Source organism: Mus pahari, chromosome 13 (genome assembly GCF_900095145.1).
Source record: "Mus pahari chromosome 13, PAHARI_EIJ_v1.1, whole genome shotgun sequence".
NCBI classification, from domain to species: Eukaryota; Metazoa; Chordata; class Mammalia; order Rodentia; family Muridae; genus Mus; species Mus pahari.
Window position 1 is genome coordinate 30659158 of NC_034602.1, and position 23091 is coordinate 30682248.

At 50.8% G+C, this 23091-nt stretch overlaps 1 protein-coding gene and 1 pseudogene across 4 annotated transcripts in view; both read right to left on the reverse strand.

Moving 5' to 3' along the window:
- Window positions 1–970: 970 nt before the first annotated feature.
- On the reverse strand, window positions 971–1153 carry LOC110330290 (annotated as a pseudogene).
- A 1329-nt stretch (window positions 1154–2482) lies between these two features.
- Evc (EvC ciliary complex subunit 1) overlaps window positions 2483–23091 on the reverse strand; it is a 38842-nt gene continuing 18233 nt past the window's right edge. Inside the window, exons 8-21 of one of the 4 annotated variants that reach the window (XM_029545423.1) lie at window positions 22554–22712; window positions 21215–21431; window positions 20492–20640; window positions 18533–18631; window positions 16542–16754; window positions 15635–15744; window positions 13602–13812; window positions 12204–12410; window positions 11076–11220; window positions 9268–9379; window positions 6311–6437; window positions 4841–4934; window positions 4078–4266; window positions 2483–3798 (exon numbers count right to left, since the gene is read on the reverse strand). In XM_029545423.1, coding sequence (XP_029401283.1) covers window positions 3548–3798; window positions 4078–4266; window positions 4841–4934; window positions 6311–6437; window positions 9268–9379; window positions 11076–11220; window positions 12204–12410; window positions 13602–13812; window positions 15635–15744; window positions 16542–16754; window positions 18533–18631; window positions 20492–20640; window positions 21215–21431; window positions 22554–22712 — 2283 coding nt within the window. In that variant the 3' untranslated portion in view covers window positions 2483–3547. Of the gene's footprint in view, window positions 3839–4069; window positions 4267–4840; window positions 4935–6310; window positions 6438–9267; window positions 9380–11075; window positions 11221–12203; window positions 12411–13601; window positions 13813–15634; window positions 15745–16541; window positions 16755–18532; window positions 18632–20491; window positions 20641–21214; window positions 21432–22553; window positions 22713–23091 lie in introns of all 4 variants that reach the window. The other 3 variants (XM_021210863.2, XM_021210864.2, XM_029545424.1) reach the window with 3 other exon arrangements.

The following is a 23091-nucleotide window of genomic DNA, read 5'->3' on the forward strand; positions in this document are numbered from 1 at the left end:
CAGATGAGGCAATGCTAAAATTTCAGACCGAGCCAATAGAAAGAAAGCATCTGCCTTTAGACCCCACCCACCCTAGATGTATATAAAACCAGAAGGAATAAAGTGTGAGAATTATTTCATCTAAGATAGTCTGAGAATGTCTGTCATGTAAGAGCTGGGACACTTTTGAGGAAAAGAGTTCTCTCCCGCAGGCTAATCGAGACCCCTTCCCTTTGATGGCACCATTTAGAGGCCCCAGAAGAGACCGGGCAGCTCACCCAGATCCGACTTCCCCCTCCCTGTTCATGCTGGCCCACCATGTAGAGTTAGATCAACTTCCCCTCCCCTTTGGCAACTGGAGCCTGGCCAGAGCTCTGTAGATCTCTGCAGATCTCTCTCTCTCTCTGCAGATAGTTTCTGGTGCACAGACTGGCACTGGGTCTTGGGATAGATCAAGCCCTAGTTTTCTGAGGAACTGCCATATTGATTTCCATGGTGGTTGTACAAGTTTGTCCTCCCACCAGCAGTGGGGGGGGAGTGGTCCCCTTTATAGCCTCGCCAGCATGATCTGCCACTTGTATTACTGATCTTAGCCATTCCGACAGGTGCAAGACTTTGGATGTTCTAAGAAGGCTTTGGATATTTTAGAAAGGATTTGAACTTTTAAAAGAACTTTGGGTATTTTATTTAATTTTTTGAAAGCTTCGACATTTTATTACTGGACAAACCACACCACCAATTTAGATAGAGCAAGTCTCCAGGTTAAAAATGTTGAACTCTAGGCTGGAGAGATGGCTCAGCGGTTAAGAGTCCTGGGTTCAATTCCCAATAACCACATGGTGACTCACAACCATCTGTAACGAAACTCAATGCTCTCTTCTGGTGCATCTGAAGACAGCTACAGTGTATTCATATGAACAAATAAATCTTTAAATAAAATATTGAACTCCATCTGGTAGGACTGATCGATGACCACAGTTTGTATAAACCCTCAGCCTTGCCATGGTGTGGATCCCTGCAGCCCCAGCTTCCTTCTCCTCCAGTGTCTTCTCTTAGAGTTGCACCTGATTTTGTTACCAGTGTCCATCTGAATCCACTGAGGAATGGGATGATTTTGCTTTTGTTTCTTGGCCAGGAATCGCTTGATTCTGAAAGTCTTGTGAGAAGACATGGCGAGAAGCCAACTCAGGCGTAGAGCACACAATGGTGGAGGAGTGGAGAAGAGTGACTTTGGATAATTTAAAGAGACTAGACCTGTAAGGTGGATTTTAAGGCCTGTGGGACTTTTGAAAATATGTTGTTTTCTATTGTGATACTAATATTAACACGACATCCTGTGTAGAGATGAGAAAGGAAGATGGCAGTTGAGTAGTGATGTTTTGGAAGGAGGGGATCTTAGTTGAGGAAAGCCCCCATAAGATTGGACTGTAGGTAAATCTGAAGGGCATTTTCTTGGTTGATGTGTAAGGGCCCAGCTTAGTGTGAGTGATGCCACCCTTGGGCAGATGGTCCTGAATACTGTAAGAAAGCAGGCTGAGCAAGCCATGAGGGGCAAGCCAGTAAGTCGTGTTTCTCTAAGGCTCTGATTCAGTTCTTGCCTCCAGGTTCCTGCCTTAGGTTTCTGCCAACAGCAATGGACTGTGATATGGAACCATAAGCTGAAATAAACCCTTCCCTTCCCAAGTTGCTTTTGGTCATTGTGTTTTATCACACAACAGAAACCCTAAGTTTTCAGGTTACCTGGCCAGTCTTAATGCTTGAGGGGTTGAGCAACATGATTTATGTTTTCCACAGTCACACCATCAACCAGAGGACTTAGGTGAGAATAGTGGTCCCCATGCAAGCAGTTTTCTTGCAGGGAGGAAATAGAGCTTTTCCAGATTCCTCAGGTGACATGCTACATCTGGGCCACCAGAGGGCACTGTGGACTCACGCTGGGAACCAACCCCGTTCTGGGCAGGTCGGGAAACGTGGATGACCTTCTGATTGTTAAAGTGCTTGGCTTCTGAGCATGAGGACCTTCTGGCCAGGCAGCCTCTCCTAATTGGTGAGTTCCAGGCCAATGAGAAGCCTCTCCCCCATCCTTCCCTCCCCGCCCGCCCCCAAAGTGGATAAAGGCCAGGTGGCACAAACCTTGCCCTTGGGATCCTGGAGCCTGAATCTTGGATCTCGGAGTTTGAGGTCAGCTCTGGCCTCTACATGTACACACACACACACACACACACACACACACACACACACACACACACACACACACACGGCTGCTTTCTAATTGGCCAGTTGTAGTTTTCATTTTAAGAGCCTAAAATTCTCAGAAAGTCCAGAAGACTCCTGAGAGGACTCCAGTGGGGCTGTGCTGTTCTGGGCTTGTCAGGGTAGGCACACCTGTCACTGAGAAATTCTGGAGATGAATGGCTGGGTACAGCTGGCATCTACTGGGTAGAGCCCAGGGTTGCTTCCATTGTCCTTCAGTGCACAGGGCAGCCTGGGTCGCCACATGCCCGAAACAGCCAAGAACAACTCCTGGGGTAGAGCTCTTTATTCAGGGTGAGCCAGGGTTGGCTTATGTACAAGGAGGTTAAGGCACAGGTGGTGGGGAATGGAAGAAGGGAAGGAAGAAGGAAGCTTGGCTGCTGCCCCAGCCAAGTGCTCTCTTGGCCTCAGGCATCACTCCTAGACATGCTGGTGTTCCTTGGGAGGTGTTGCCCAAGAACAGCGAACCTGAAGGTGTGTTTTCACTGAGTGACAGCTCTCATCTCAAACGTAACAGTGTGTGCTACCCACAACCTCCCAGCTCCACGTGGGTCTGCCTCTGACACGAGAGACTCCATCCTTGGCATCAGCAACGTTCACACCCGAACAATGAGTGATCATACCCAAACGTTGGCAGCGATGACTGGGAATCTTTGATGCTGCTCTTGGAAGAGATAGCCCCCTGAATGGGAAAGGCCTCTGGCCTGTGGGGCAAGTGCGGCTGGTTTGAAAGCTTATGGAAGCCCTCATCATCCCTCAGAAGGAGCAGGTGATCTGTAAGCATCTCCTCAGGTGAAGTTTCCTCTCCTCAGTGAAGCCTGATGGTAGGAACAGCATCTTTCTATGCCCTCCCTGCCCACAGAGGAATTCTTGTGGTATGTGACAGGCAAGGGTGGTCCCCATGTTCTGAGTGGTTCAGAACATAGTCAGGGGAACTCCGTGGCTATGCCAAGAACATTGGCCCTGGGACTCACACATCCTTGAGTGACCAGGCCCCAGGACGACCTGAGCCAACAGATAGAAATAACAAGGCCAAAAGTTGGTCCTGGTTGGGACCCTGGCAGCCAGAGCCAGGGACAGGAGATGACTGTGGAGCAGTGGAGGTGAACCAGTGGCCTCAGGCCGGGAAAATAACAGCCATGCTAAGACCCTGACGGGCAGGACTTCCTGCATGCTGGAATCAGAGGTCTCCAATCTCCAATCAGACTGCTAGGCAGCACCAAGATTCTGTGTGAGACTGGAGGGTGAGGGTAGAGGGCCCTCCCTAGAGAGGAGAAAAGGGCAAGAGGACCAAAAAGAGGTGACAGCGGAGATGCTACATTCTCAAGGCATGTCCCCACCATCTCCAATGATCCCAGGCACTTGGTGCTGTTGTCTTGCCATCTTCACTCTCTAAGGCAGGTGGCATCTCCTCTCTTCTGTCCCCACAGTCACTCAGAGGAAGTGAGGTGTGTGGCAGACCCATCTCAGCAGGGCTCCAGTTACAGATTGCTTCTTTTCTGCAGTATCTTCCTTGTGCTTTCTCCATCACCAGCTTCGCTGTCCTGCTGACCCAGCCTTCCGCCGCTGTGGACATGGATGGGAGGTGATGCTGAGTAGGTTGTACGGTGGATGCAGGACCAGCCAGAAGTGAAACCTCATGGTGCATGTGATATATAAAAAGCAGGTGGAAGATAATGCCCGGTGCCGGAGGATAATGGAGATCCGGGCTCAATTGACCCAGCAGCCCCAGAGCTGATCCACGAACAAAAGTTCCCAGCAAAGCAGGCACCTCCTGCTATGGTCCCTCCCCGCCCACCATTCTCAAATTATATCCCTAGCACTTCCTGGGTCTCACATGAGCACCTTGAGAAGAATCATTCCCAGACTCCAGACACTTGACGGGGGGCAGGAGAAAGGCAGTGGGCTGGAACCCCTCACACCTGAGTGGTCCTGTGGTGTGGTCGGCCAAGGCAAGGTGGTCATTGTTGGGTAGCCCCAGGTCCTCTCTCTCCCGAGGTGGGGGCTTCTTCCTTTTGGTCCTTACTGGCTTCTCTGTAGAAGACAGGCAGACCCAGGATGGCTTCGTGACTTTAGATGGCACTTCCTGCTCCCACAGTTTATGCACAACCTTGGTGGGCAAGGGGGCTTTGTACCCACGTCACTGCGAAGCAAGCTGAACATTGTGAATTATTTCCCACACCCCACAGCCTGCAGGACATGGAAAGTGGAAGAGGTAGAGGGTAGAATTTGGGTACAGACCAGAACTTTTGTGTGTAAGAGCTGTGAATCACTTCCACCAACAAATGACATCAGGCTATGATGTCCCAAAGTATCTCTGGCAGGGGAAAGACATACCATTTCCCCATTTTACATAGGGAAATTAGAGATGGGGATAAGATGAGGCAGGAGAGTAGTGGAGCCAGGAACTGGCATGGTGGGGGCGGGGGGGGGGGGAAATGCTAGAGAGCCAGGGTCTCTGGGATGTCCTGAGCCCGCTCAGTTACAGAGAGTAGGAGAGCCGAGAGAAGCTGTGCAGGATACCCAAGGCTACATGGCTGTTTCATGGTGGCTGTGGACTGGCATCCACACTTCTAAGCTCAGAGCCTCTCCTGCTGCAGGGACGTACCTGGCAGTCCTCGCTTGTTGGAGAATGGCTTGTTCTCAGGTAGGGGTACTCGGGCCAATGTCGCTAGCTCTGAGATAAGGGTCTGCTCAGCTTCCTGATAGACAAATAGAAGTTGAATCAGCTCCCTGCCACTGAGTTGAAACCTCATACTGTGAAGGATAGCTGGTGGCCATATCTCACGTCCCAGTGTGGATGATTTTCCAAGCAGCGCCCCACCCCGAGGTGTCAGGACCAGGACAAAGGCATGGAGGAGGTTGCTCCTCTTGACACCTGAGTCCTCTCTCCTAATCACATAACCCTGTTGACAAATGAAGACAGTTTGGGGTCTCAGCCAGTGCCAAACACCAGCTCTGCTTCACTTTGGTGCATGGATACCGGAAGCCCCAGAAGCTATGATTTGCTACTGTGTGTCTATACCAGACTCAGTCTCCCGATCTGTAGTAAGGATCTCTGAAGCCACCCCTTCAATTGCTCACAATTGCTGTTGAGAGCTCTCAGACTAGCTACCATCTGCAAAGGACCCTTGGGAACAAAAGCTCGTCACTAACAGGATTCTTAGCAGCTGCTGTCATTACCGCTAACCCTGGCCAGACGGACAAAGAATAGGCCACACCCTGGTCACACTCCTTCATTCTGAAATTCTCATTTTTCTTTTAAATTTTATTTATTTATTTGGTGGTGGTGGTAGATGTGTGTGTGTGTGTGTGTGTGTGTGTGTTGTGTGTGCGTGTTGTGTGTGTGTGTGTGTGTGTATGTGTTGTGTGTATACATAGTGCATGCATGGTCAGAGGAAGCTTCGGGAAGTAAGACCTTCCCTTCCGCCATGCGTTCTGGGGCAGGAACGCAGGTCTAGGTTGGAGCAGCAAATGCTTTTAAGCGGCTAAGCCACCCTGTGTCACCTTGATTTTGTTTGAAAGCATCCTGACATCCCCGGATTATTTTATTTTATTTTTTTAAAGGCAGATACTTTGTGAGTACAGCCACACCCCATAATCCTCCAGGCTGAGATTTTTTCTGTGTAAACTGTCCACTTTATACCCTGGGAGCTAGGCCTCCCTGACTATTCCACTGAGTCTGTTACTGTCAGCATAGCCCAAGAGGCAGAGATGGCAGCCCCGATACCCTGTAGCCCTCTTGGCGGTGTTCTACACTACAGGGAAATACTCATTCCTTTACTGCTTCCCAAACCATGAGCAGCCTGCTCAACAGGGCCCTGCACACACCAGGGTCACGTGGGACCAACTATCCCCAAGGGGCTCATGTTCCCTTCGAGAAGCCACACCGTGCTGGCCGGTGGAACTCAAGAGAGTCAAAGATGCCATGGACAAAGAGAGGTGGAGAGGTCTGGAGTGTGGTACAGAGGTGTTTTGTTTTTTTCTTTTTAATGGCCTGGGCAGTTGGCTGCGAGCCCGGGTGTGGCCTCTTCCCAGTGCACTATGCCACTGCCAAGTGACACATCTCCACAACTACCTGCAGCTGGGTCTCAAGCTGGGCTTCCAGCTGGTCCAGTTCGTGTGCCTTCTGCCTCTGAGCATTCAGACGGCCCTGCTGGTGCTTTGTGAGCTGGTCCAGGAGCTTCTTCTGCTGCGATAGCATCCTGGGGGTGTGAAGGGATGGTCAACCCAGCCAGCTGGAACCCTTGGTCCCTACAAAACCCTTCCAGAAGTCATACCGAGCGTGGAAACATGCTGCACAAAGGGCTTGAGACCCTTAGTGGCACTTGAGCTCTGGAGCAAAAGGGGGAGCCAGGGAAACACGTGCATGCAGTGCTATAGCCATGTTCTTCCAGGACTCTAGTTCTGATCCTGAGGCTGCATGGCCGTAAAACTTGGGGACGTCTAAGGAATCCTGCACTAACACTGGACTTAGACTCCAAGGAAAGCTTGGGAGGGGCATCAGTAGGACAGAAGGCAAGAAGGACACTGCCAGGTGGGGACAAGGAACTGCACACTGACATCATCTCATGAGCAGACAACTGTACCTAAGGAGAGATGTTCCCGTGAAAGGACCAGAGTCCTTCCGGGACCACCGAGGAAGCTCATGTCCTGGGACAGTGTCTGAGAGAGCCTTAATGTGACATCCTATTAATTCTGTGAAGTAGGAATAGGTTGGGTATAGGCTAAGTCCCTCACATAGAGAGTACCACCTTCCCTCTTGGACACAGAACCCTTCTCTCTCTCCCTTATCAGCACACCTTGCTCTGGCTCTGCAAACAGTGACATCTATTCCTGGCTTGTAGTCTGCAGCTGCTGCCTTCTTCTTTCAGTCAATTTTAAGAAAGACTGTAGATCTGAAGGCAGAAGTCACCTTTAGCATCAATAGGTGGCTGTCCTGGGGGACATAAGGCATACGAATACCACCTTGCCTCTGCTTCATGCTCTGAAGGCTGGTGGAATGTCTTTCCTTGTTTCCTTACATTTGTCCTGTAAGTTTCTATTCATCCTGTTAAGACCAAATCATCTATCCCTCCATCCATCCTTCTATTTATCCACCCCCACCTATTCATGATTCATCTCATCAGCCATGATCCATCCATCTATCCATGATCCATTTATCCATCTATCCATTCATGATTCATTCATCCACCATCCATTTAACTAGCCATGCATGGTCCTTCATTCATTTATCTATGATCCACTATCCGATCATCTATGTTACATCCACTCATGATCTACCCGTCCATTATCCATCTATTCATTCCTTTTTAGAATCAAAATATTTCTGACTAGATGGGTATTGTGATAGTTTAATTTTTCACTCCTGCCTTTAAAAACCATCTTAGCATGTATTAATTGTGCACAATGGGTTACATTGTAACATCCCCACACAGACACATCATGTTCTTTGGCCATTTTGCTACCTCTTCTTCCCTCTGCCCCTTCCTTCTTTCCTTCCCCCTATGACCCTGCTTCCAATTTCACATATTCTTAAAAATCTAGATTTTTGACTAAAAGAGAAATGTACGCTTGTCATTTTGAGTCTGGATTACCTCACTCTCTGTCAGGCTGGCTCTCTTCTCTCATAAACCATGTGGAGTTAGAAGCCTGTCTTGTTCTGGGTCAAAGCTAGGCCCTGGACCACATTCCAATCATAGTGGTTTCTCTCGTAGTGGAAGCCCAAGTGGTGGGAATGTGGGTCCATGAGCTTCTGCTGCAATTCTGTGAGCACATCTTTGTTTTAAGGTACAAGAAGTGGGGATATGGAACCTGAACATTTAATGGCAAAGCCAACCATACCTCTGCATCTGAAATCTAAGGACGGCTGGCCCATGCTCTAACAACTTAAGGAAGGTTGGGGCAAGCCTGGACCTTGAAGCTTAGCAGTGGATGCCTGCTGATGGCTGCCAGTGCCCGGGCGGAGGACTCCAGGAAGGGTATGGGACTTGGTCCAGGGAAGCCCTGTTTTTTATTGACTCAGACAGCCTACTGAGGCTGGGATAAAGTCTGTGGTCCCTCCTCGATGTGAGGCTGGCCTCTGCTGCTCTCAGTGGGGGTATCCCTGTAATTAGAGGCATCGTTTCCTAACACAGTAGCACGTGCTTTACAGCCTGCTTCTGAGACTTCCTTCAGGGGACAGACCAAAAGTGTCCCAGGCAAAGCTCAAGGCCAGGCCTCTCAAAGCCACTACAGGACCGCCTCTGTAACTCCTCAGCCCTCGGCCCACCCGCAGCTAGTGGACATTTGTCCTCAGTAAACTGGAAAGCCACTCTTCCCATGACCCTGCAAGAAGAGTCCAGCTGAGTGGCCATTTGATTCTCGTCCTACGTGACTGACAGGAACTAGACAAGCTGATCTAACTCTGACCCTCTGGTCTGCAAGTAAAAGGTGAATGAAGCCAAGGGTTGCTGAGCCTGTGCAGCCTACAGAGATGCAGGGGCATTGCCATGAAGCACGCCTTTGCCTTCCTCTCCTGGACCCTCACCTTTACTTTCCAGGTTAACAACAGTTAACCAGGTCTGGGGAGATGGGGAAGGAGACATGCAGGTCTCCGGGGCTCACTGGCCAGCCAACCCAGCTCGCCTGGCATGTTCCAGGAAGGGCAGTGAGACACTTTTGAGAATCATGGTAGATGGTACTGGAGCAATAACAGCCAAGGTTATCCCTGGGCTGCAGCATACATCTGCACCTACATAACACACACACACACACACACACACACACACACACACACACACCACACCACACCACACCACACATACACCACCACCACCTCTACCACTACCAGCACCAGCACCGCCAACACCACCAGTCTTCATACAAATTCTCACACTGAGCCTGTTTTCTGGGGATAATTGAGCGAGGCTTCAGAACTGGCTAGGAGGGAGATAACACCCTCATCAACAGGCAGACCATGCAGAATCCCAAGCCCACCAGGTAGAGTGGAGTCCACCCCATGCAGAGACCCCCACATACAGCCCTGAGCCCCACCTCTGCTGTACCGCCTGAGAAGCTCCGTGGGTACCATCCGCTGTTTGACTCTCCGACGACGGGTCACTGAATTCTTGCTTCTTCCACAGCTTGTAAGCATTGATTCTCTCCCCTGGACCCACAGACACAAGGCAGTCAAGGTGTGCATTTGGAAGGTGGACTCTTGCTAGGCCCGAAGTGAGGTTGGGGGCCAGGGCAAGGGGAGGGCAGAATACACCTGTTTAAAACGTGTCACATGCACCAGCACTTGGGAAGGCCAGTATAAGAGACCATCATGGGAGCTTTGGCACAGAGAAGTACCCATGGCTCCCCTCTAGCTATCTGTCAGGAGCAAGGAGAGGCGACAAGCCGGCTTCCATAGTAAGAGGCTGCCACAGACCTTTCAGAGTCAAGAGTCACACAGCGGGAAGAAGGGCTGGGTGAGCTGAGCTGGGGCTTTGCTGGGCCTCGAGATGCCGGTGTGAGCATCCTCTGAGGAGCAGGCATCTGGCCTTGACCTCACACCTGCTGCTCCAGCTTTCTTATTTGCAGTTACCTGCTCAGAAGACTTGCTGACTCATTATTATCTTAAGTCAAGTGATGTGCTTCCCGAGGCTGCTACGGCATAGGATGCTGTCTGTGACATAATTACTCTGCTGCCACCTGTACCCAGGAATTCCAGTTTGGCTACAGATAACAGGCAAATCTCCTGGCGGTGCCTCTCCAGCAAATATAACCCAACACCCAGGGAGCAGTTCTGGGGGGTGGGGGGGGGAGACACACAGGTTCTGCACTCTGCGGGCAGCAAGGAGATCAGTAGCTGCTGACTGACCTTGCTGGGCCTGAGCAGCACATGGTGGGGCTTCATCAGCAGAGCCATGAGCTGGCTTACTGCCCCCACGCTCCTTAGGGAAGCCGCTCTGTAAAGAGAGAGGGGCTGCCTACAGTCCACCAGGGACGCCGTGTCAGGTGCCTGCAGCAAAGCTGGGCTGGCAGAGCTCGGAGGACTCAGGGAGGGGGAATCCTAACACCACAGAGGGCAAGCTGAGACCTAGCATGAGTAGATGACAGGCCCTAGTGCAGGTATCTTCTGCTAAGCAAGCTCAAATCTCTTAGAGACACTGCTGGGGAATCTGTAACCACTAGTAGACTCCTGAGCGCATGCCAGATCTCAGGTGAATCCTCCTGAATGGGGCGAGGGCCGGGCAGGTGGCAGCTGAGACCAGCTGAGAGCAGGGACAGCCGTGGAAGGTGCTCCAGGACCTTCCTGTCCCTGCTCCTACGGCTCAATCCCAGCTCATCTTGGGGGAAAGCAGCAGAGTGTGTGAGCTTTGGAGTTGGTGAAGCTCTGTAGACCCTTGTGCAGGGTGAGAGGAAGGAGAGGAACAGCCTGCAGGGAGCTCTGGGTGTTATTTAAATGCTGTGGTAGGGAGGGGGGCTGTCATCCATTGCTTCACAGGTATCGAGGTAGGAGGTGATGAGTTACGGAAATCCTGGGCGGAGCATCCTCAGGGTCTCAGGAACTCTGATCTGCCTATTCTTACTCATGGTTGGTTACTGCATGTCTTCGGCCACCAGGAAGCTCAAAGATGGCATGGCTTCCATTGCTCATTATTCACCTCAGGTGCTTCCCATTAAGTCATCTAGACTTATTATATACACGTGACCTTTAAAGCACTCTTTACATGGGATTTGGAGTCAAAAGAGAAGCGCACGTGTGTATACACACACACACACACACACACACACACACACACACACAGAATTCTCTCCAGGTGTGCCACATCCTTGCATAGCAATCCTCAGCCTGTAGCTGGGGAGACACCTACCCTGCAGGGTCTTCAGGCGCTGCAGCAATTGTTCCTCATGGGCTTGCAGGAGCTTCCCAATGCCCTGGTAATGCACCTGCACGAGGCGGTTGACACTAGTGCTGGTCACATACACACTTTCCACCACCGTCTCCACCAGCGTCCTCTGTGGAAAGCAGAAGGAGACAGGGACACCTGAAGATCATAGGTGGGGCCATCTGCCCTGCACTGCATTTCCCACCTGCTTCCAATCCGGACTGGACTGGTCTGGACTCATGCAGGGTGGGTGTGGCTATTTAAGCCAGTCATGATAATCTCACTTTTCCTGTGGCAAGAATGGTTAAGATGGTGGTTTAAATCCAGTTCTAGCTAACAAGATGTGCCATTAGAAGAGCCTGCCGAGGGCAGGGCATTTCCTTCCTAAACATTAGCACAGGGCCTTGGGGTGAGAGACTCCCTCACTTCCCTCATTCTGCCAGGCTATGCACATCTGTGGTTGCTAGGTCACAGACATCACAGCCCTCAGCCTCAGTTGGACTCTTTCTTGCCTCATGGATTCAGGGGCAACCAAGGGGATGTAGGGTGGGCATTGGAGATGAGCTGAGAACTGACTCCAAGTTCAGTTCTGTTGCTCACTGCCTGCCGGGCTTTCAGTATGTCTTTCGCACAATGAGAAGCCTCAGTTTCCCCATCTGTACAATGGGAAGGCTGATCTTCACCCAGCCTGGGCTGTGGAAAATCTGAAGAGGTGGGGTGGAGAAAGCACCCAGGTCACATGACCACTATCAGTGTTTTGTCCACCGTCATTTAGCCCTGGCATCAGCTACAGCAAGTCACTTCTCCCTTATTCAGGTTGAGCTCTGTGGATCATGGGGCCACCAGGGTCTGTTGGCAAAGACTCAGGAAAAGTCATATTTCTCAGTTTGGATCTGGTTTTGCTGTGCCGTGGGCAGTGGGAAGAGAAGCAAGGTGTGCCTCTGGCTGATGGAGAAGCAGAGACGACAGGACCCAGCTCAGGGCCTCTACGTGTGGGCAGGGTGATTCTTGGCTGACAAGCCAGGCACATGCCGTAAGCTGTAAGCTCAGAGGGGCAGGGAAAGTGCCATTCTTCCTGCCCCTTGGTGTTGAGGGACAGTGCCTGGCTCTCACCTTAAAGTCTTCCTTCTCCCTGGTCCGGCCTTTGCTGGCCGCATTCCTAGCATATACCAGCAGCGCCTGCCCAATGGCCCGCTCCGAGTGCAGCTGTAGCAGCCGCCCTGCCTCCTGTGCCTCCGCCAACAGCTGCTGCTGGAGCCGCAGACTGGTCTGCTGCGCCTCATCCTCCAACCTGGCTGCCTCCTCCTGGATCCGCGCCTCCTATAAGGGAAGAGTGTGTGGGCCTAAAGGCTTGGAGAGGCTGAAAGGGTGGGTGTTCCAGGCTTGGAACCCTAAAGATGTACTTTACGTGTCTGTTGATCGTTCCCTCCCTCATCCAAAGATGTTTGTTGAGCACCCACTGTGTGCTCAGGGCCGCCCATGGCCTTTCATAAAATGAAGGCCTTGTTCATCCTTCTCAGTCACTGCCAAGCCTGAATGCCAGGACTGGCAAGATTTAGAGGCTCAGAGAGGTTGAAAGATTGTCTAAAAGGCACTCAGCAGAGCCAGGTTGAGATTGGATTCAGCTTTGGGGACATCACAGAAACTGTGGCAGGGCACATGGGGCCAGGGATTGCATTCGCTTAGGACGGAGAGATGGGGAGATGGGAACTGGAGCTAGAGAAGTAACCTGCTTGCTCCTTTTGAGCCTCCAAGGAAGAGCCAGAGCGAGAGCCTAGAAGACATTGCGATTTCTATGGCTTAGGAGCTCCACACAGGAGACCTGGGCCAGGGGTAGGAGTTCAAACCCCAGCTTTGCTGCTTGCCAGTTATTTCAATCTGTTTAAACCTCCACAGGGCAGGAAGGGCCTCTTCCTGGTACCTGCATGCTGGCTGCCGCACCCTCTCTGAGACTTCACTTAGACCCTTGGTGGAATCCTCTCCGCGCTGCCGTCATTAGAATCCCTTGACCTATGTGTGACCCCATCAGTGTTACCTCTGTCCCCCATTTTTATGAGTTGGACTGTGTTCCCTCTAATGCACATATTTAAATCCTAATCATAGGACTTCAGTGTTGAACAGTAGGGACATTGAGATGTGAGGTGATTAGTAGAGAAAGCCTGTGAGCTTGGATCCCCTCTGGGGTGCCTGGAGTCCTCTCAAGAGATCAGGATCTAATACACACAGAAAGATGACCATGGCAAGGACACAAGAGTACATGCATGTGTAAGCCAAGGAACAAAGTCTGGGGAGGGACCTGCTCTCCCATACCTTGACCTCAGTCCTTAGGTCCCCATCTTGGGAGGTAATAAGGTCCTACGAGTCAAGTCCCAACCTGTCCCTTTTGTCACACTGCCCTGCAAACCCCTGGGTGTCAGGACCCTAACATGGCCAGCAGGGGTGGAACTTGGGTTCTAACGGAGCACTCCTAGGCAGGGTTGGGGGTAAGGGGACAAGACACGGTGTTCTCACCAGGGCTCTGAGCAGCTGCCACTGATGCTCCTCCAGGCACGGGGACACACCCTGCTCTAACGCCAGCTGCTCATGTAGCTCCTGCAGGAGCCTCTTCTTCCCAGACAGCCGCATCTGAGCCAGGGCAGTGATGGTGGTGCCTCGGAGGGCCAGTCTGCGCAGAGCAGAGCAGAGCAGCAGCTCGTGGCCCTGCAGGATGCCTCGCGTGGACCTGTATGAGGAGGCAAGGCTGCTCAGAGCTCTTGGATGCTCTGAATAGTGAGGCACTTCCCAAAGAACCACACTCACAGGAGGAAGGGGAGCCAACCCTCCCACAGCCCACCTAGTAACATCCAATCATGTCCGGTTCAAACCCACCCATTGCAAGTTCAGAGTTACATGCAGTGGCTATGGTAATGCCCCGTTCCATTTCACACACAATTCCTAAACACATTTAAAGCCAATACAAGCACTTGAGTTCCCATGTCAGTGGGTCAAGACAACCCCAAGCCCAGCAAGGGGCCAATGCTTTGTTTATAATGTGCAGTGACGTCAAGACGCTGGGAAGCTGAACAGAACCTTAGCAGCCAGTGACTGACAAAACGCAGACATGGGACACATTCAAGGTTTTCTGCTGTGGCCTTCAGCTTGGAGATGTGGAGTCACCACACCTTACGAAATCCTGCCATGGAGTTAGTCAGTCCCCAGGGGATGGGATTCATCTGCCATGACCTAAAATCCCTACTAGAAGTAAGACAAGTCATCCGCACTGTTTGATACCATAAAAGTTGGATCTTATCTCTTCAGTCATTCAACACGTATCTATCCGTGGTCAATAAAAATAATAGAGTCACATGAATAGGGAAAACTGAACATTTTTGAGTGAAAAGTAGACAACAGGAGAGCTACAAGGTAACACATTGGACCAAGAGAATGCAACAGTGTAGAATTAGCGTGGAGTGTGGTGGAAAAGTCTAGTAAGTATATAAAACTGAATCCCGAGAGATGGAGAGAAGACTGATTTGTATTAAATATAAATGGACAAAATACGAGTACAACTCAGGACATAGACTCCAGGCTACCTAAACCTCGGTGAGCCGGCAGTGTCCACTGGGTCACTTTGGGTCACCCTGCTTATGTTTCTCCTGCTGTTTCCCTTGTGTCACCCACTGTCATAGCCGTACACCTGCTGTCTCCTGCCCACAACATGTCTGTGGTCCTGAAGCCCTCTACCATAGCCATCCACTTCCTGAACCAAACACTGCCAAAGCCACACACCTGCTCCTGATCCATCCACCATAACAGCCACATACCTGTAGCCATGCCAACCACTGTTGTTATGGTCACCTCTACCACCACAGGCACACCTCTGCTTCTGTACCTACCGCTACTACAGCCACACACCCGCTACCTGTGTAAATCAGGTTCTTGGGAAAAGATGGGTAATTAAAAAAAAAATGGTCATTTTCTCTTGGAAAACAAGGAGAAATATTTTCACTAAACAGAAAAAAAACCCACACCACATGAGTAGCAAAACATGTGGAAAGAGAATATACAGTTGATTGATAAGTAGCACGTGATTGTAAACAAAGACCTCTGTGGTGATGGAAGCTTCCAACATCTGGACTGTTTGTAGTAGCAGAAGTGAAACTGCAAATTTACCAAACATCTGCAACTGTAACCAAAACAAATGTGTATAAATTTACCTCACAAGAACGATTCCAAAAAGTCCCTACCAAGCAGCATTCGGTGAAACAGGTTCTATTAGCCCCACTTTCCAGAGAAGGAAACTGAAATGGTACAGCTCTATTGTCAGGGGAAGGCAGGACATAGCTGATGTGCCCACCAGGCAGGTTAGCACTCTGAAGCCAGCCTGGAGTCGCTCACACACAGAGCCAGCCTGGAGTCGCTCACACACAGAGCCAGCCTGGAGTCGCTCACACACAGAGCCAGCCTGGAGTCACTCACACACAGAGCCAGCCTGGAGTCGCTCATACACAGAATCATCCTGGAGTCACTCACACACAGACCCCATCCTTCAGGGTCATACTCACTCTTCGGAAAGGCCACTGAATCGGCTCAGGACGCCTTGGATGGTGCTCTCATGGTGATCCCGCAGCTGCCTCTGCAGCACCGTGGACAGGGTACCCTCCTCCAGCCATACCTGTGCTCACAGGGACAGCGGTGCATGAGCAGCTGCACTCCCTCCATCGGCCCCTGACTTTTTAACAAGTGCCCTTCTTTCCTGACCCTCTTAACAACTTGGCTTGTGCCCACAGTCCTCCGAGGGGATGTCATGTGATCAGAAGGAAGGCTCTCATCTCACCCAGTGAGACAGTGCTGCATCACGAAGAGGCCTTTCTCGCTCTTCTGAGTGTTAGCGGGCTCTGTCTCCATCAGCCCGGACACTTTGGAATCTACACGTAGGGTGCGGATGGAGCACAGGTCTTAAGGAGGCCCCTGCAGCTTAGACTTCCACTCCCCAGGTCCAAGATTCTTTGCCTGGTTCAGCTTCCAGAGGCTGCTGTGCACTCAGGCTCCCCAGTCCACCATTCCAACCTCTGCTTACACTGTCTGCCATTCCATCTTCTTTGGCTCTAACCTGCCTTTCTCTCAGCCCTCCTTCATCTTCCTGTAGCCTCAGCTCTGTCTCATCTGTCCTTTGCTTCACTGCCTTTTGCCTCTTGACTTCCTGGGTGAACTTGTGAGAAATGTGCTCACACCCTGGTCCTCTGTCCATGACTGATAGGGAAGCTTTGTAACCATGACTTGGTTTCCTTGGGGCACTGCGTATTGCCCCAGGAACTTGAGCATCTTCAGCATGCACCCTGGCCCTTAGTACACTCCTGGATGTTTACAGCCACATCAGTGCAGGACCTTGGGGATGTGCAGCATCTGAAATCCCTCCCCAATACCCTAAATCTCAAATGCATAGCCCAGCCAGGGTCCCGGGAGACAAACCCGTTTGTCCTGCTCCAAGAGATCACATAGGAGTCCCCACTGTCGTCTGCGGAATCGGTCCGCCTGTCCCAGCTGCCTTGCTGCCTGCTCCTGGACCTGTTGCCGCAGGGCCTCACATTCTGCCACAGGGAGGCTGCTCACTTCTGGAAGGGTCTTCAGGAACAAGGAGTCCACGAACTTTTGGAAGGTTCCCATGGTGCTACAGTACAGCTCCTGAGAGAAGAACCACACTGGGGTTACGGGTCAGGTTCCACATTCCACCACGCTGGAGCCTGAGCTTCTAGATTTGAAATAGAGAACAGGAGGAGGCACAAGCAAAACAGACAACAGGAAGAAAACACACATACACAGCCGTTATCACAAGCGCACCATATGGATTCTGGAGAGATTATAAGAAACGGACCTTAGGTAGTGGCGGCTGCTCTGTTCATGGTGTTATAAGCCACGCTTACACAAGATAAGCAAAGAGCTGCAATGATAAATAACATTGCTTAGTTAAAAAAGAACCAACTAGATGTTTTAGAATTTAAAAGTTCTGAGAACTCAGTGTGCCACTTTAATTACAGTCATCTAGAAGCAGGTGAAGAGAGAATCAGTGGAGTGGAAGGCAAAGCAGAAGAAATCCTGAACAGAAACAGGAAGAGAATACAGGCACCAAAAGAGACCAGAGGGTCCAACAGGGGTCACTGCTGTCCCCAAGGAAGGGACAGAAGAGTTGAAACAGAAGCGATATTTGGAGAAATAATCTAATTTCATAGAACTATAAAAGAAGTTTACAGATGAGGAGCTCAGGGCCACAACTGATGACACCTGTTCAACACTAGACAGCTCTGGTCAGGACAGCCACACTTGCTATCTTTGCACTTTAGTCCTGATACTGTAATCTGGAATGCTGACTCCTGGACCACTCAGAAACACTTCTCCAGACAGCTGTCTTTGAGTTTACCTTCACCCTGAGCCTTCCTGGTCCCTCACTCTCCTCTCTGTGCTGATAAGTAAGGGCTTGGGGATGGAGTCAATATGAATTAGGATGTCCCCAGTTCCAGCTGCTGTCCCAATGCCTCTCAGACATTGAGTTGTTACAGTACGCCTGTGAAGGAAGACTGATGCCCTTACATAGATGGAGAAAGAAGGCTAGAGGGACCAGGTAGAGGTCACATGGCTACACGGTAAAGCAGAGTCTGATACTGCACTGGGCATCTGGACCATCTCTCCTGACAGTGCTGCCTAGCCCTAGGTGTATGTGTTATGTCTTTCCTCACCAGCATCTTCCTTTAACTTGTTTCCATCTCTCAGCCTGTGGCTAGTCCTTGCTTACCAGCACGCCCCAAGGGCCCTGCACCTGCGGGGGGTGGGGGGCCTTGATGCACTTCTTCCTGTCTCTTCAAAGCCAGCCGCGAGGAGAGCAGAGCAAGCTCTAACTTGCCCATGCATAGATTAAAGGGTGGCTCAACCTCCCAGTTTCCAGCATGGACAGGAAGACCCCATGGTAGAGATGTGGTCTGTGGACCCTTCAGGCAATAAATACAATGCTCCTTGTCCCTGCTTCTAGTGTTCCAGCCTGGAAGACAAGAGACCCAAGTGGTTCTCTCGAAAATGCAGAGCTAAGGACTGCTCTGCTGTCTGGCTAAGCCACTGCCATCTTCATTGTTAACCTGACAGACTCAGAGTCACCTAGGAGACACACCTATGAGTGAGTGTGTGGTGGTATTTCTAGACATGCTGAACCAAGAAGGGAAACTGTTCACCCTGAATGTGAGCCACCTTACTCCATGAGGAGCGATCTCAGGTTAAATAAAAGGAGGCAAGCTAAGGACCAACACAAATATCTTTCTGCTTTTTGACTGCAGATGCAGTGTGACGGGCTGACTTAGGCTTCTGATGTCGTACTTTCCCCACTTCGATGGACTGAGAGTCAGAATCAACCCCCTCTTAAGTTGTTTTGCTGGGTATTTTGTCACAGCCACGAGAACAGTAATACAATCACACACCTGGCAGAGCGCAGCCATGGCCTCAGTGATCCGGGTGTCCTCATCTCCCTCCTGGTCACTCCTTGTCAGCCGCTGCCTCTCCAGGACATCATGAAAAGCCTGTAGTTAGAACAAGGGCTGAGTTCAAGCAGAAATTGCACTCTTTGATTTTTACGGGAAATTTTCCCCAAATGACTGACTGCCACCTCAGATGGGAAGAATATTCACCCCAATATAACTGTAAGGAAACTGAGGCATGGAGTTTTCACATGACTTCAGTGGCTCACAAACTGTGTCTGAGGCCAGGACTTCAAATCTAATTCCTAGGAAGCCAGTCTGTGCTTCTGTTAAACTGATGTAAGGCATGTCCATTGGGCTGCACTTGTTGTCTCTCCTATGCCTCATCAGCAGACAGTATCCTCTCTGACTTCCTCTGCTATCAATCTGCCATACTCAGGGGGACCTACCTGGGGGACCTGGGGTAAAGCAGACAGGTTATTAGAGGCACATATAGTCAAGAAGAAGCCAGGCCCTGACATCCAGAAGTTGGACCCCGCCTCCAGAGAGAGAGAGAGAGAGAGAGAGAGAGAGAGAGAAGAACAGCTGAATGTAGAGTCGGCCAGCAGGGTATCAGAGGCTCCTACATAGCCAGAGGGTAGAATAGTGCACAAGGACAGGAAGTGGCTTCTCATAGGAGAAGGGAGGGCACAGGGGCCATCTTATCACGAGAAATTTCTAGATAGTCTCTGAAGGTGAGGGTTTCTAGTGGGGACACAAGAGCCATGGCCACCCATGATTGAGCAGCAGCAGTTGCCACAGCTGGATGCTGGAGAGTTCTCTGTCTGTCTATAGGATGGTATGGAGTGGGACTGAGACAAGGTTGGAGGGCAGGGACTAGAAATGGGGGTTCTGAAGGTGGGCTGGAGGAGCTTGGTGTCTATTCATTTGCCTGTTCATGTGTTTATTCTTTGGTTCATTCATCCATTTATGTTCCTGTTCATCCATTCATGTGTTCGTTTATTCATCCATCCATCCATGTATCCATCCATCCATGTATCCATCCATTCATGTATCCATCCATGTATCCATCCATGCATCCATCCATCCATGCATCCATCCATCCATCCACCTGTGCATTCATTCACCTCTCCCCTGTCATCTTTGTCCCCTGGTCACCAGCCATGCTACCTTGTCTAAGCTGGATCTTGGGACACAGATGCCTATCACCCTCCTATGTTTAGGGCTCAGGGTGAGTAGAGTGTTATCCAAAGGTGACTAAGAGCTGAGTCCTATCTTCCTCTTCCTTGAGTCCATCTTCTCACTCAGAGCAAGCCCCACCCCTTAAGGGTACACTCCTGACACCTAGGCATGGAGAGGGAATGTGTGACAGGCCTGGGTCTATTCTGTGCTCTGAGGGCGGGGCCTTACCTTACCTTGATGCTGCTCCCAATGCACTGCCCCCATGGCCCTGTGCCTGTCCCATTGGTTCACAGATGCTTATTTCATCTTCAGAAAGCTGGCACTTCATTTCCTGCCCTCCCACTGGCCTCCTGTCCTCTTCCTACTGACTCTCATGGTGTTTTCTAGTGGGACCACCTCCCTGGTCCTGACTAATCCACTGACCAGAGCTGAGGTTGCTCTACTTCCATGGCTTAGGACCATTCTGAGAAAGGCGTGGACCTTGCACACTCTGTGCCCCATGAGCCAGCACTGGGTATGCCTGCTAAGGATTCTCCATCTTCTCTCACCAAACCAGCTTGGGATGCTCAACACTGGCTCATGAAAGAAGAATCAAGAACACAGAGACTGAGGGACTTGGCTATGGTCATGTGCCTGGCATAGGGAGGCAGGGGTTGAAGGTGTGTGTGATGGAGGCCACAGGGAGGCACATGATGAAGTTGTGTGTGATGGAGGCCTATATTCTGACCAGACTCAACCTGCAAAGGACAAGTCCTGGGGATGGGCTAGGGGAAGAGTCACCTTGAGGAACTCCCCGGGATCTGAGGTCAGCTGGGAATCAGCCAGGAAACTCCTCCGTTCCTCTTCTTGGGTCTGTGTGAGCTCTGCTGATGCCTCTGCCTGGCGAGCCTGAGACGCCTGGACCAGGTCTTTGCCCCGCTGCATGAATTCTGGGATTGAGAAGAACCATAGAGCAGGAGGGTCACTCTCCTGCAGGGCCACAGTGATTCGATCCCGTGACCTATCAAGTGGTCACTTCTCTGCAGGAGCCAGATCTGTTTTTCTGGGAAGGTCTCATGGACAGTAATCTCAAGGGTCTTGAACTCTGCCCAGCCTATCTCGGCGGCCCTGTGGGCAGGAGCAGGCATGGAGAACCTGTGTAGCTTTCCTCCATCCATGCTGACCTGACTCACTGCCACTAGCCCTTCAGCTGGGCGGGGCTAGGTCTGCATGTGGGGACCAAGGATCACCCCCTGGACATTTCTATGTCCTCTCTGGTTGACAGCTTCTTCTCCTTTGAGTTCTAGGTGGTCCTGCCTTAACACTGGGGTCTTGTCAGCCTGAGTTGCTACTGAGAATAGAGAATGACTACGATCTTACATAGACTCTGATCACTCTGCTTTATGGGCCTGGCACTGCTCATGGCCTGGCCTGGCTTATCCCCAGGGCTGGAAGGGGAGGCAGCCCTGCTTAGTGTCATGGATCATGTGATTCCAGGCCCCCAATCCAGGCTCACTAGCGCACCCCTGCCAAAGTGCTCTGCCTCCTCCCAGAAGGCCTTGTGCTGCTGAGTCAGGAGTTCCTCCTTCTGCCTCCCAGACAGCTGCCCCTGGACAGTCAGCAGCTCCAGGCCACGGGAGATGGCAGCAAGTCTGCACTTGGTCTCCTCCTGGATCTGGGTCCTCAGGAACTCAACCATTCTTGCCATGTGGGCTCGACCCATTGTCCTCTCGAGGGTGTCCTGTAGGGAGACACAGGACAATGAATGGGCATCAGGGCTCTTCTTGAAGATGTTGAGGAAGCAGTGGCCTCCAATCACACACACACACCTCATTCTGAGCACAGTGAATGCCCTCCCTCCCCATCTGCATCTTAGGCAGGGATGGAAGCTTCCCCATGTCTTCAGAGTTTGGGATAAGCCACTGGGTACTTAGCACCTGTGCTGTCCCCAAACCCTTCAACCACTCTCCTCTAGTCAAATCAGATTTTGGAGCTCTGTCTCCTACCTCTCTTCTTCTGGCTGTTAGCCTAAGCCTGACCACTATATAGAGACCATCCAAAGCCTAAGTTGTCAGAGTCTTTAAAGTGCCCCAGAAAATATAGACAGCCAGCATTGAGAACCCAAACTCAGTGCTGTAGGACCACTGATCTGACTAGACACCTCCACTATGGGAAGTTGGGTGATGGATGGATGGGTGTAAGAATGGACGGACAGGTAGAGTGATGGCTCTGGAGTTAAACAGTACAGCTCTACCAGAGGACCTGAGTTTGATTTCCAGTACCCATGTCAGGCGGCTCACAATGGCTTGTAACTCTCCAGATTAGGGGAAACACCTTTCCCTCACTCCCCTCCTCAATTAACAAGGGTCTAGAGAGATGACTCAGTGGTTGAAAGTACTTGTTGCTCTTGCAAAGGACTTGGCTTTGGTTCCCAGTTCCTATATGGTGGTTCATAAATATCTATAACTCCAGTTCCAGAGGAGCTGGCACTCTCTTCTGACCTTCCTGGGTACCAGGCATGTACCTGGTATATATACATACACTCAGGCAAACTAGTCATACAAATAGAATAGGATAGAATAGAGTAGAATAGAATAGAATAGAATAGAATAGAATAGAATAGAATAGAATAGAATAGAATAGAATAGAATAGAATAGAATAGGTCTTTTTTTTTTAGATGGGTAGATGATAGGTGGATGTGTGATGGCTGGCTGTCTGGTGATGGGGTGATGGATGATGGGTGGATAGATGCTAGGAGGATGCACTGCCCTTTTCTGGGGGTGCTATATCTCCCTTTACAACATGACTACTTGACCTTTGATCCCTAGGGTGCTTCTCTCCCCTCCTCGTGCCCTGTGTTACCAGGACATGCAGGTCCTGAGAATCATGCAGCAGTCCTTCAGCGACAATCATTCTTCCCGTCAGAGTCATCATGAACTGCCGAGCTTTGGAGCTGGAACACTTGAACTGGTCCATGAGAATGGGCTGGATGCTTTCCATTTGCTTCCAGAAAGCCCCCATCTGTGAAATGAGCATGAGAAGCAAGTGACAAGGGAACCTTATTCAAGAAAGAGCTCGGGGTAGTGTCTGGGAACCACAGCTCCCCCCTGATTCCCTCTGGAGATTCTTAACCCTTCTGCAATTGAAGGGGGTTTATCCAGCATCGATTGTTTCCCATGGTAGACACCCTCCACTCTGCCCCAGCAACTGTGGCTCCAGTCATATTATAGAGGTATTTTCAGCAAACACAGGGTACCGTTGCCAATAAGAAAATTATGAACATTACTTAAGGACTCCAGATGGATCAAAATTACTCCTTAGGAGCATGAGAAATGAGGCAATGAGACCCTGTGAGTTCTGGGATCTCTCAAAGGGATTAAGTATGCCTTTAAAAATAAAA